The 12,470-nt window shown below is 41.0% G+C and overlaps 1 protein-coding gene across 5 annotated transcripts in view; it reads left to right on the top strand.

The window, feature by feature from the left end:
• The window catches only part of anks1b (ankyrin repeat and sterile alpha motif domain containing 1B), a 184,575-nt gene extending 173,594 nt beyond the window's left edge, over nt 1-10,981 (top strand). For 2 of the 5 annotated variants that reach the window (XM_044107728.1, XM_044107732.1), the window contains 7 exons: nt 980-1,051; nt 2,189-2,275; nt 3,285-3,422; nt 3,503-3,670; nt 7,191-7,313; nt 8,655-8,746; nt 9,744-10,981. In XM_044107728.1, the coding sequence (XP_043963663.1) occupies nt 980-1,051; nt 2,189-2,275; nt 3,285-3,422; nt 3,503-3,670; nt 7,191-7,313; nt 8,655-8,746; nt 9,744-9,792 (729 nt within the window). In that variant the 3' untranslated portion in view covers nt 9,793-10,981. The remainder of the gene's footprint in view (nt 1-979; nt 1,052-2,188; nt 2,276-3,284; nt 3,423-3,502; nt 3,671-7,190; nt 7,314-8,654; nt 8,747-9,743) is intronic. The other 3 variants (XM_044107729.1, XM_044107731.1, XM_044107730.1) reach the window with 3 other exon arrangements.
• The last annotated feature ends 1,489 nt before the right edge of the window (nt 10,982-12,470 follow it).

Here is a 12,470-nt window from a genome sequence, read left to right as displayed (position 1 = left end):
TGACTGACACGGGGATCCGGCGTAATGCAATTTCCAGGACAGCTGCCAGAAACTCTGACACAACAACGATTTAATGTTATTAGCTCCACTCAGGGCAAAACATCAACATTTTCAGCCAAGCTTCTGATGTTAGGAAGCAGACTTCGCTAAGAAAAAGATGCAAAATGAAAGATAAGAAGTCAATAAGAAGAGCTTTATCTGAGTCCTTTGGAGCAAAGTTTAACAGATGAGACCAAAAATCTTCAGGTACTAATTCACTGAAAGGGTTAGTTTGTTATGTTCCCACTTGAGAGAATAAAGTGGGAACTCTTTGCTCCTCTATAAGCTGATGGGCAACATAAGGTGTTGAGTGTTGTTCCCTGTGTAACACTGTCACTATTAGCAGATAGTTTGAAATGAAATTCTGCTTGTTCAGACTGAAGGGTCAGACAGAAAGCAGCACTTCTGGATCTACGGCAGCCTGTAAAGTTCATGTAATCACAGCTGTCAGTGTTTGTGTGCATTTAATGAAACTATTTAGAGATGTGCAGACAAAAACGCATAAAAAAAGAATTATTGGTGAAGTAAAAGTTCGTATTCCACCAAGGTGTCTGTCTGCACTCAAGATCCAGGCAGAGAGAATCCTGCTGGTGCCGTTAATGTCAGCAGGATGGTCCGTCCATCACTGGAGGATGGATCTGACGGTTTTATCATCATCATCATGGTCAAAACTGCACACAGAGTCATTTCCTCATGTTGGTCTAGACTCTAGGTTGATGCTTGTTCCTTTTTCTTGGAAAGAATCAAATTGACCGTGATAAAAATCAGGTTTCCACAACTTTTTAGAAATAAGAAGAAAAGGATAGAGTGAAACTTTGCGATCTGTTTGTCTTTTAACTGCGTTTGTTGACCTGTCAATGCATCCAGCAGGGTTTTAATTAGGCTGCTGTAATCTGGCGCTGACAAACAAACTAACAGCTTCTGTTTGTGTTTTCTTCAGTACCTGGGCTCCATGTTGGTGAAGGAGCTGAGAGGGACGGAGTCCACACAAGATGCCTGCGCTAAAATGAGGGTAAAGCTCAGTCTGATGCACTTCCTTTCTACGTTTTAACCTGCAGGTTTACAGGCTGCGTACCGACAACAAGATGCCAAGATGAGGGAAAAAGTTTAAGTCATATTTGTAAAGGCCTAAAAAAACATTCCTGTCAAATAACTTTTCCATCAAACCTGTATTACCTTTGGAGCATTGTGCCATTAGCCTTAATCCAGCCAAATAATAGATCTAATTGTGTCCTTGCTTTTAAAAATAAATGTTTTATCATTGGTTATACCTCTTTATAATAGCTTATTGTTTCTCTTACTGTCGGTTTACTGTAACCCAGACTTCTTCTGTCTTTCTGAGCTTCTGCAGTCTAAAGATCGCTTTTAAAATTCATGAGCAGAGCGCCCCGTTCTCTTTTCTCCATTTTCATTGCAGCATCTCTCCTCTCAACTTTCTGCAGCGTTGCTCGGCCAACCCCTTTGCAACACGACAAGGTTGCAAAGGAAGTGCAATGAGATGCACATTGCTAATCTACCTCCACCTGCCTCACCTGTCCCAGCAGCTCCTTTTATCCATCCCTTGATAGAAACAGAGACGTTCAACTTCCAGGTTCACAGACGAGCGAGGAAAAGCAAAATGCAGTTGCTGTTGGCAGATCTTTTGGCATAACCTGTTCGTAACCGGGTTCATCCTCTCTTGTTCATTCAGAGAGGATGAAGAAGAGAATAGAAAGAAAGCTGATAGGTGTAGAAAATAAAGCAGGCAGTAGATTCATGAAGGACAAATTGTTTATGAAATGTGGGAGAGAAAAAAACAGAAAAAGAAGTACTCTGCTCACGTCTTTGAATATATAACAGCTTTTGGCAGGTCGAGCTCTTTGCTGCGTAATCTCTTCGATGTGTGTGCGTAATTATAAAGAAAGAGGTGAGATATACTGCAGGGGCTTAATGAAGTGCCAAGTAGTGTAGAAAACGCCGGCTGCTGGTGATTTGGTTTAAAATTTATTTTCTGTTGATTCTCATGCAGATGATATGCTTTTAATGGAGGAGGAAGCCATCGATACTCGGATGGCGCTACGGTTTAGGCCCAGGCAAACTGATGCAAAGTTTAAAAGTCACAGATGCCTCTTCTTTTTGTTTCCACATTTTATCCCCCGTGCCCTCCAAGAAGTCGACAGAACAGATGAAGAAAGTGCCGACCATCATCCTCTCCGTGTCCTACAAGGGAGTGAAGTTCATCGACGCCACCAATAAGGTAACGGCGTGCAGTCCCAGCGACGCCTACGCTAAATAACACATGAAAGGTCAGCGAACATGAAGGGAAGAGCGGCATTTAGAGGCGTCATGTCTGACTCTAAACAGGATCAAAGTGTGGAAGTTTGCTTTATTCTTCAGCTTTAAAACAGGTCGCAGTCTTTAGGGAAGTGATGAGGAGGATCTCAGGAATAAACACTAAAACCTCAGAGGTGTAAAAATAACACAAATTCATCTAAGAGTTTTACCAAGCAAGTAAAATTTAGTGATGTTTGAAAACTTCTGACACAGGAGGTCAAAACAACCAGAAACAGTATGGGTCAAAAACATAGTGAATGGAGGAAGTTAAAAATCACAAAAAGACCTTTGTGATCTGTCTGGGTGTCCTTTCTGCAGCTGCTCATCAGTCATAATATTTGTTGTAGTTTTAAAGCAAACAGACATGCATCTGTGATCATCTAACTCCAGTCTTTAAAAATTATTTTACAGGGAAATATGCAGAGCTGACTAATGACTGGTGTAAATACGATCTGTTATACCAACAGATTATGGACATCATAGATTACACAGTCCTCATCTATAATCTGTAGAGTTGAACCACTTTGCTTGCAAAAGCAGTGATAAATATCTGTTACATTTTTACCGCCATCCTTAATTTTCTGGGTCAAAGACCAAAAGTTCACCTGATGTTGAGTGAAATGTGCCCCACTGATATTATCTCACAATAAGTATTTATATCTTTCTTCTAAAGAAAATCTGGTGTAACTTTTAAATATTCTTAACTTCGCACAAAAAACAATCCATCCCTTAGATGATGTATAATTTATTGCCTTAATTAACACAAAGTGCTGATTAAGCCAGAAAAGGAACACCAGCAGTCACTTCTAAAAAACTTTCAAACCGATATTATGCAATATGAATTATGATTGTGGGATAAATAATAAATCAGTTTGTTTTTCTTTGAAGGAACTGCGTCTTTTTATGCTCTTCACCCTCTCCTTTCTCTGCAGAACATCATAGCGGAGCACGAGATCCGCAACATCTCGTGTGCGGCTCAGGATCCAGAAGACCTGTCTACGTTTGCCTACATCACCAAAGACCTCAAATCCAGTCACCACTACTGCCACGTCTTCACTGCTTTCGACGTGGTCAGTCCTGACGCTGCGGCTTTACGGGCGCTTCGTGGTTTTTACCTTCCTGTTCTCATAAACGTTTCCTCTCTCTTCAGAATCTGGCCTATGAGATCATCCTGACGCTTGGCCAGGCCTTTGAGGTGGCCTATCAGCTCGCTCTGCAGGCCAGGAAGAGCGGTCACGGCTCGGCGACGCTCCCCGAAAGCTTCGACAACAAACCCGGCAAGCCCGTGCCCAAGCCCCGCGTCAACATCCGCAAATCAGTAAGCATCGATGCAGCGGCGAGAGAAAATCCATCCAGAACTGTGAAAAAATTTTTTACATTCGATGAAGTAAAAGCAGCTTAAATTTGATCACTCTTCGTTCGGATGGATTTTCGATTCTCATCATCTTTTAACCACTGAACTCAAGTTAAGCGTTGTTTGATTAGCTTTTGGTGCAACACTAACATCATTCTATTAACCTCCATTTTCGACACATCCTCACATCTCCTCCCTGCTCATTCCCAACTTCTTCACCTCTCAGTCCCGATCTTGTGCTGCTTTTGCCTTCTGTGTGTGTCCCGGCCCAGTGGACGATGTGACAAAGGTTTATGTGGATATTTAATCTGTTAAGCTTCCACTCGGTCTTGCTGTCCCTGCAGTCTCTTACACACTCGACTGATTGATGAGGCCTGTTTGCATTTTGCTCCTTGGAGGCTTGCTTGCTCACTCTGGGTTTGTGCGCTTAAAGAATACAATATACCCTGGTGATAAGTTGGTAAAAACATGACCAAAAAAAATAGACGTCTCAGTCCTTTAGATACTCATTAAGAGGGAAAATATAGGCGATGCGTTTGTGTCACGGTTTTATAGTTACGCTCCAAAATGTTTGTTGCTTGAATACGGAAATATTCAGAAATATAAAGGCCTAGTTTTACTATCTTTGAAATACATATCTTAGAGAAGAAAAAAATCTCCAACCACATAACTTTTAGGATCCCAATCAAAAATGCAGTCAGATGTTCTTCTGCTCTACTAAGCGGTAGCATCAGTTTAGTCTACTTGGTTACCCTGGTAACGCTTTATGACTCTTTGCATCCTAATCTTAAGAAGAAAGTAAGATGAAAGATGAAAACAACAGAAGTAAACAGGAATATTTTTAATCATAACAAGTGGTCAGATCAGGTTTTGTTGTTACTCTTCTGTTTAAAAGTGGCTTGCCTCTTGTAGTCATAGCAACCCAAAGTGAGTTTGTCAACAGTTGATTTGCCGCCGCCGCCGTTTTAAAATAGCCGCGGTAACATGCCCAGCGGCACGCGGGTCCGCAGGGCTCGGTGTCTGGTTTCTGAGGACGCTTTAGGCCGTAACACACACAGCGTGATGGTGGCGAACGCGGTGTCAGAGGGACAACCTCACTGTCCAAACTTAGACGTGAGATGCTGTTGAAAGAGCAGCGAGAGGAGAGAAGAGACGGCTAATTAGCCCACATGCTGTATCTGTGAGTGATCATGTGCCTACAGTAGAGATGATGGATGACGGCACATTCTGCTGAGTCTGCAACCACTACATTAACTATTATTTGTAGTTTTTTTCATTGTGTGTCTGTAAACGGTCTAGTTAAAGGCTTGTGGTGTGAAAACACTGCAGCACTTCCTCTACAGAGTCTGTAGATCTGTAAAGTTAGGCCTCTGATGCAACATCGCTGCTTCTTTTAGTCGAGGCGATTACAGACCAGTAATGTGAGTCTATTTTATTTTAAGACCGACGTGTAATTCTGTATCCGGACGTGGATGGAAAAGCTTGCCAGCACTATAAAAACAGGCTCGTTGCATAGCTGCTGTGGTCTGTCATGGTAACTCAGCTTCTTGGATGCCAATTGACTTCTTAATTTATATTGGGTATAAAATTAACGCTTGTTATTTGCCAGCTTGGATTTCTCCACAGTCAGTGCATGGCGCCCCTCTCTATCGCCCTCTGTTGGTGGATAAAGCCTCTGGGCTGATGATTTACTACTTCTTACTGCTGCTAACTAACTTTGTTGTACAATTTTTAGCTTGAAGTGGAACTCTCGCTCATTAAGAGAACCCAGGTAGTCCAGGGATCTCATTATGATGCCTTCAGGGTTCAAAACTTTAAAAGTCTTCCAGGCATGCCTGCATGTTAGAGGCCCCTCAGGTGAAATTTGTAGGCTTAACGACTTTATGAAGCTTGGGAGGGATTTAAAACCCCGAGGAGGAAACTGGTTTCTGCTGCAGTTGCCTCCCTGACTTTGGATAAACAGAGGAGCAAATAAACAACAAATGACAGAAATATAAATTGTTTTGAAAGTTAAAAACAGGAATCTAATTTCTGGTAAATGTCACAATAAGAGTGAATCATTAAAAACCCAGACAGACAATCCATCTGAAGGCTGAATGTGCAGAAAAGAAATTTAATCAGCGTTAAAGCGACAGTTAAACATTACTGATGTCAGGTTCTGTTAAAAGAAAAGCTGAAAAACTGAGACTTAATAATCGACTTGGAGCTTCAGTGTAAAACAACTCCAACCTCAAAACTGTCACAGCATTTTGTGCCACTGCTGTTTCTGACCTGAGTGAGGTTGGCTGCCCACCTTCTTCAAATCAGGCAACATTGGTATCAAACGTTTCTGCAGCAAAATCTTTCGTTTGTGCTGCTATCATTGTAAAGATATTAAGAAATGTTTCCAGAGGTCATGAAAGGTCAACCATCCTCCCCCCTTCTTCAAATCAGACAAAATTGATGTCGATCAACTCGACTATGTTTGTGCTGCTTTGGCTTTGAAGATGTTAATGAAAGTTTTAAGGTCAGTTTGATATCGTAAAAGTGGGGGGACTGGTTGATCTTTAAACTTTCATTAATATCTTCAAAGCCACGGCAGCACAAAGAAAACAAACGTAGTCGAGTTAATTTCATGACCTCTGGAAACATTTCTAAATATCTTTAAAATGATAGCGGCACAAACAAACATTTCTGCTGCACAAACGATTGACACCAACTCTAACCAGCCAATAGAAACGGCTGGTTTCTATTGGTTCAATAAACTCTATTGAACACAGAAGGTGTGACTGGATCATAAACGGCAGGGAATTAGTTTTTTATTTAACATTAAATTATTTTAGCAGCAGTAGAAAAATATATTTATTGATAGATTCTAATAGAAGTGGATAGGTGTGTGAAGTCTACGACTTGATAAATATTTATTTTTGTTGGGATAAAGCACATTGTCTAAAAGACTTTGCTTTTCCATTTATTTGTCTTACAGATGCACACAGTAAAATCTGCTTAATTTACTATTTTTAGAAGAAATTATGCCTGTTGAGTAGATTTTCTCTGGCTAGCCTGCTGCTCCTTTACCTGATTATTTTTCCCTTCTAAAACAAGATTGACATAAAATCAGATTTTCTGGCTTTGGGATTGTAATGTCCACGTTCAGTTGGGTTTTTCTGTCAGCCTTGCAACGACTAATTTCCCAAACTCTGTTTGTTCTGTTGCTGTCCCAAAGTCCTTTTAGCTGTTGCCATGCAGAAGTTGGCGGATTAATGTGGCGTAACGTTGCTTTTTCCAGCTTGGGTTTGGCTGAACTGCAGTAACAATGCTGTCCTACGCTGTTGCCAAGGCAATGAGTTTGCTGCCATGTCGTTGCCATGGTTTTTGCTGTGGGTTTTTTTTGTTTGTTTTTGAGTGCAGCTGCTGTGTCATCGTGGTTTTTGCAGTGCCTCTTGTTGATGTCCGTGTCTGTAGAGCTCGCCCACGTTGATGAGTTTGACCTCTGCCCCTGTAGGTTATCATGTCTCCCTCCAACCGCTGGTCGCTGGGCCATATTTACACCCCCCACCGGCCTCCTCTTCACCCTCCTCTTCCTCCCCCTCGACTCTTCCATCTTCCTTACAAAGCTCACTTCCAGGTCCTTCACACTTTTCCTTCTTCTGTTCTTTATTCCCACATGATTCTTACAGTTTATCCATTCAAAACTGCAGTTTTCTTTGTCCTGTTCTCTTTCTTGTATCCATATTCATATTTTAGTAACACAGCTGTGAAAAGCTAACGTATTTCTCTTGCCTCGGCTTTAGTGCTTCAGTCTGTTTTGTGTCCCACAGTTTCCATTTAGCCCCTGAACAGAAAGAGAGTCGTACAGATAAACATTAAAATGGTATCACTGAAAAACCAGAAATACAACAGGTTCATTTGTAAACGTTTTAATAAAGCCTGTTATTATTCTTGGTTGTACAACCAGCTTTTGTCAATTGAACAGTAATATATGTAGTTGGGGCATCCATAAATCTCCAAGCGTTTTGTTTGGATCCTCTTGAGCTCAACGCAAAACAATCCTGGAGGATTTAGGCAAGATAATCTTATTTATGTAGCATATTTAAAGTAACAAGGCAGTTCAAAGTGCTTTACATGAATTAGGAGGAAATATAAAAGAAAGACTAAAAGGTAAAGCACAAAACTAAACATAGAATAAGTAGTCCATATTTTAAAAACTACTTGTTGGTTCCAGTTGTTCTGGGTTGAGTTCTACATCATGATAGTCGTAGAAGAAGTTGAATTTTCTTTAGTAACACTTTATTTGAAGGGGTGTGGATAATACTGACACTATCATAAGTATAACACCTGTTATGATCATGAAGGAACATTTATGATTATTTATGACTGTTGTCAGGAAGCGTCTTTCAGTAAATTACGACAGTTGATGCACATTTGCTTTAAAAGTTGCATAAAGTATAGTTATTTACCAAATTACCCTTCATGACAAGAGTCAAACATTCATGAAGACTCCTTTATGTTCAGAACAGGTGTTATGTCAGTCTTATGCACAGCCCTTCACATAACGTGTTACCGGTTCCTTTGACTAGATTATCAGATGTCAGTTTACTTGCAGAGTCCACCAGATGTATGCTTTATGACACCATGTACTAACAAGGTTCTTTGGACTTTTGGAAGAGAAACGGCATCACGGATCTTCCATCATGCTTGTCAGTAGCCATTAGCTGCTTTTCCATTTTGCCTAGATTCACATCAGACCCCACATGTGGCGTCTGATGCCAAAGGCAGCTCCTGTCCGGTGGAGCGGTGGCGGCCTGTTTACTTTCCAAAAGCACAGGACGCCCTGTTCCAGTGCATGGCAGCGAATTGCACTCAAACTAAAGGATGTTCCTCATAGTGGAGGACGCTGTAAGTTACGTAGGAAATGATTTAGCTCATGTCTGATTTTCTGTCTGGGATTCCCGTCTTTTTGCGCCAGATGGAGCAGCCGTCAATGGACCCGAAGGGCCATGCTAACGTGCCGTGGATTGTGGAGCCCGGACAGGAAGCAAAAAGAGGAGCCAACACCAAGTACGAGACCACTATTTTCTAACATACACCCGCCTTGTCCACTCCTGTGTGTGTGTGCCTTTCAGAAGTTGCCCTGTATCGGGGCCCGGCCCCGGAGTTGGGCACGAGCGACGCACGCCGCCGCGTCGCCTCACCGGCTGAAAAACAAATACTTTACACCTCGTCCCCTCCCCGTTAGCCCAGCCTGTCCACTGCATGATGACGATTGGCGCTGCGTTCTCTTTTTCTTTCTGCTCTCCCAGGCCTCGTCCTCCTGCCTGCAGGGCTATCGCATGACCTTTGAACCCAGGGTAGTGGTGCATTTCTGACTCCACCTGTAGGGGGATGGTCAGCTCAGTTTTTTTGTTTGTTTTTTATTTTGTTCAGTTGCTCTGCCTTTAGCTTCTTATCTCTCTGTTTTTAAGCTCCATCCCTCACTTTTCTCTTCACATCAGCCCCTTTGTCTAACTGTTTCTGACAACTTTAAAGATTTAACAAAGAGTACTGCTCTAAGAGCTGTAACAGTGTTTTAACTGTCTGTTAAGCCGACAAAGACGAGGGATGTTGTCTGAACGGGACAACAAGCTTTTACAGCGTTTTTTTAATAACGAAGAGAGGCTGTAGCACAGCGTAACTTTGACTGAAGCTGATTCAGCTTGCAGGCTACTAGAATGTATTTTAACTTTTCGATTCTTGATATCAAGTTACTTTTTTGGAGAAACTAACAAACTTGTGAATTTCTTTGTGAAATTAGACTTTAAACTTGACCTGTGACACAGGCAGACGTTACTGTTTTTGTTTTTCTAGGGTCTTTTTCAACACGTTTGTTTGTGTGTTCAGGACAAACCGAGGCGCTCTGAGTTTATTTAAGGGATGGGGAAAGAAACTCGTATGTAGACGGTATAGCATGTGGCTTGTGGGACGCATGATGGCCATTTTGGATTTGCTGAGCAAGGTGGCCAGTGGAGAGGCGGGGTGTGAGGGCTCTCTGGATAAGTGATGTCATCTCATTTTGCAGGGCAATGGCGGACGCTCATGTCTATTACTGTGGAATGCAAAGAATGTAGCCAGCCCTATTCATGGACCTTGTCACACTTACAATGCAAAACGGACTGCAAACGGACCCTCATGCTCACTTTTTAAAAACAAACATGGACGCTGCTCCACAATGTTTGGAGGTTGACTACGAAATGTTCCCACCCATCCACACACACTAACAGGACAGCGTTGCGATAAGACGGCCCGTCTGCTCTGAATGTACACTTACTTGAAAGCAGCCTCAAATATCTGCGACTCTAGCGGGATCGGTTTTATGCAGCCCACCTGGGAGGCATGATGCTTGAACTCTGGAAACGGAAACAGGACATCGGTGGGCATGTTTAACACTTTGGCATGGGTTCCAGGATATCTGGCTGGCTAGTTTCTTTTTATGTTCTTTAAATGTCAGAATAATAATTTAAAAATAACAACATATGCACAACTGTGTAAATGTGATTGGATTTGCTGCAGCAACACGCTAAAGATGCAACAGATTTGTCATGAGAAGCCGATGTGAACAAAACAGCATCTAGCGTTAAAAAAAAAAACGTATTCGTATTGCCCGACATTTTAATGTTTATTATGAGAGTATTATATTACCATGATGATAATCCTTGTGCAATTCTTGTCTACTGTTGTCTTAATGTTACATTATTTTTCTATGATATGCTGAGATGAAAAGTTTGAGCCTGAGAATGATGGCAATCCTTTAAAAAAATAAATCAAATCTGAGTTTAGATGTTCATACTTGTACAGAGAGTGAATGTTGCAGGTTGCTTGCTAATTCTTAGGTCAGGTCAACCTCCATTTCTCATGGGGCTCTACTCTTACCTTGCAGATGTACTATTTTAAACGCAGTATTACTGTATTATTTGGATGAAACATTATCCAACTATAAAATGTACATAGATATTTTGCCAACTCATTGTTAATACATGAAATGTAAAGAGAAAAGAATAAAGACTTTGCAGTACATGGCACTGGAAACAAGGTACCAAAATAAAGGTTTGACATGTCAAAAAGTGGTAGATTGTAGAGGTTGTATTTTGAGTGAAAATATGGATCATATGGTGACATCACTGCTGATTTACTAATATATAGATATATATATAGATATATATATAGGCTTGGGCTTCCAGCACACTGATTTTTGTAATTTGGGCCATTATTTATATCCTTGTAAAGCACATGAAATAAAATCTGACTTGTACAACCATATTTATTCTCAAGATGTCTTGAATTATTCCCGTTTTAATTAACTGTAGAGACAAAATTAGCAGTGCAACCTCATAAGGCTGCAAGTAATGTTAAAATTTTCATGTTCAATTTTTGTTGGGCTTATAAAACACTTACTTCATGTAGGATTTAAATCCAGGCTGGGACGTCAGGAACTCCGCCACTACAAGAAATAGAAAATGATTATTAATCTTTAGCACATCTTCTATCCATTCAGAGTCCAACATCTATGTTTGCACCTTTGCTGATTCAACTGTGTAAGGAAATGACCTAAAGTTTGCTCTGACTTATCATGGCCATGAATATGATTAATAAAAGCTGCAAAAACACAAAATCTTGGTATTTTTGGTTTAATTTCTAATGCAAATAACTTATCAAATTACAAGTAACTTTTCAGAAAGATATACAAGCCTGTTTTAAGTCTATTACTTCTCAATTTGTACTTTTTTCAACTGTATTTATGACGTAAATAAACTGCAGTCAATCACCTAGCATACCATAGCTAACTTTAGCGACCTGAGAAACCAAATTAAAGACTCAAACATCAAATGGAAGCTCTAATCTGTCATCACAAACATAAAGCCTGAGTGTAAACCTGTTTATGCAATAAAACTATCAAAGCAACGCAGTGAGGGATTTACACAGCAAACAGGAAGAGGCTGGCAGCGGCTCTACATGGACGTACAGAGTCTACAGCTTAGAAAAGGTAAGAGCGAATCACACACCAACATCACAACATGTTCTCTGAGAACTTCAGTATCCAACACTCACAGCACTGCTGGGGGGGGAAATTCCCTCTGATAAGAAGCTGCAGCCAAAAGCAGACTGGATAACATCAAGCAAGTTAGAAAATAAAATCTCATCTTTCTACAATGAATGAAGTACATGTCAGTGATTCTAGCGTTTAATGACAGAAAACAGCAGCGCTAACCTCCTTCACCTGTTAGTACAGCTTCAGCTCCAACAACCTTGCAGATGCATCCTGCATTCAAGGTCTGCAACTGGAAAAAACGTCCAACTTCCTAAAGTAGAACCCAACTTAGACACAATCGACATTTGTTTCCACTTTTCCTATCTCTGCTCACTACAGGGTGGCATATTTTTGCAGTTTTGACATGAAATTCATGCAAAACAAGAAAACTGTTTGTTGACCTACAACATTAATTCAACACGTTGAAAGCACAGATGAGAGTCTTTAATTATTTAATTTACAGTGAGCGTCTGAGTGGCTGGACGAGGATATTTAAGGGCAGTAAACGGCAGAACGAGGGCCGGACCGTTCCCGTCTGCAGCCGTCAGATAGAAACGCCGATTATTTACTGCCTCTGTGCAACTGGACGCTTTCTGCTCAACTCGACAATGATAGTTATTGTATGGAGAGTCAACCAGTGCAAAAGGAGTTGGGAGCCAATTTGAGATATTTTTTTCTTTTCTAGATTTAGCCAGAAGAGAAGCTGCAGGACTTACTGAG

Source organism: Gambusia affinis, linkage group LG23 (genome assembly GCF_019740435.1).
Source record: "Gambusia affinis linkage group LG23, SWU_Gaff_1.0, whole genome shotgun sequence".
NCBI classification, from domain to species: Eukaryota; Metazoa; Chordata; class Actinopteri; order Cyprinodontiformes; family Poeciliidae; genus Gambusia; species Gambusia affinis.
The sequence above is the reverse complement of the archived record's forward strand: the minus strand, read 5'-3'. Positions and strand labels throughout refer to the sequence as shown.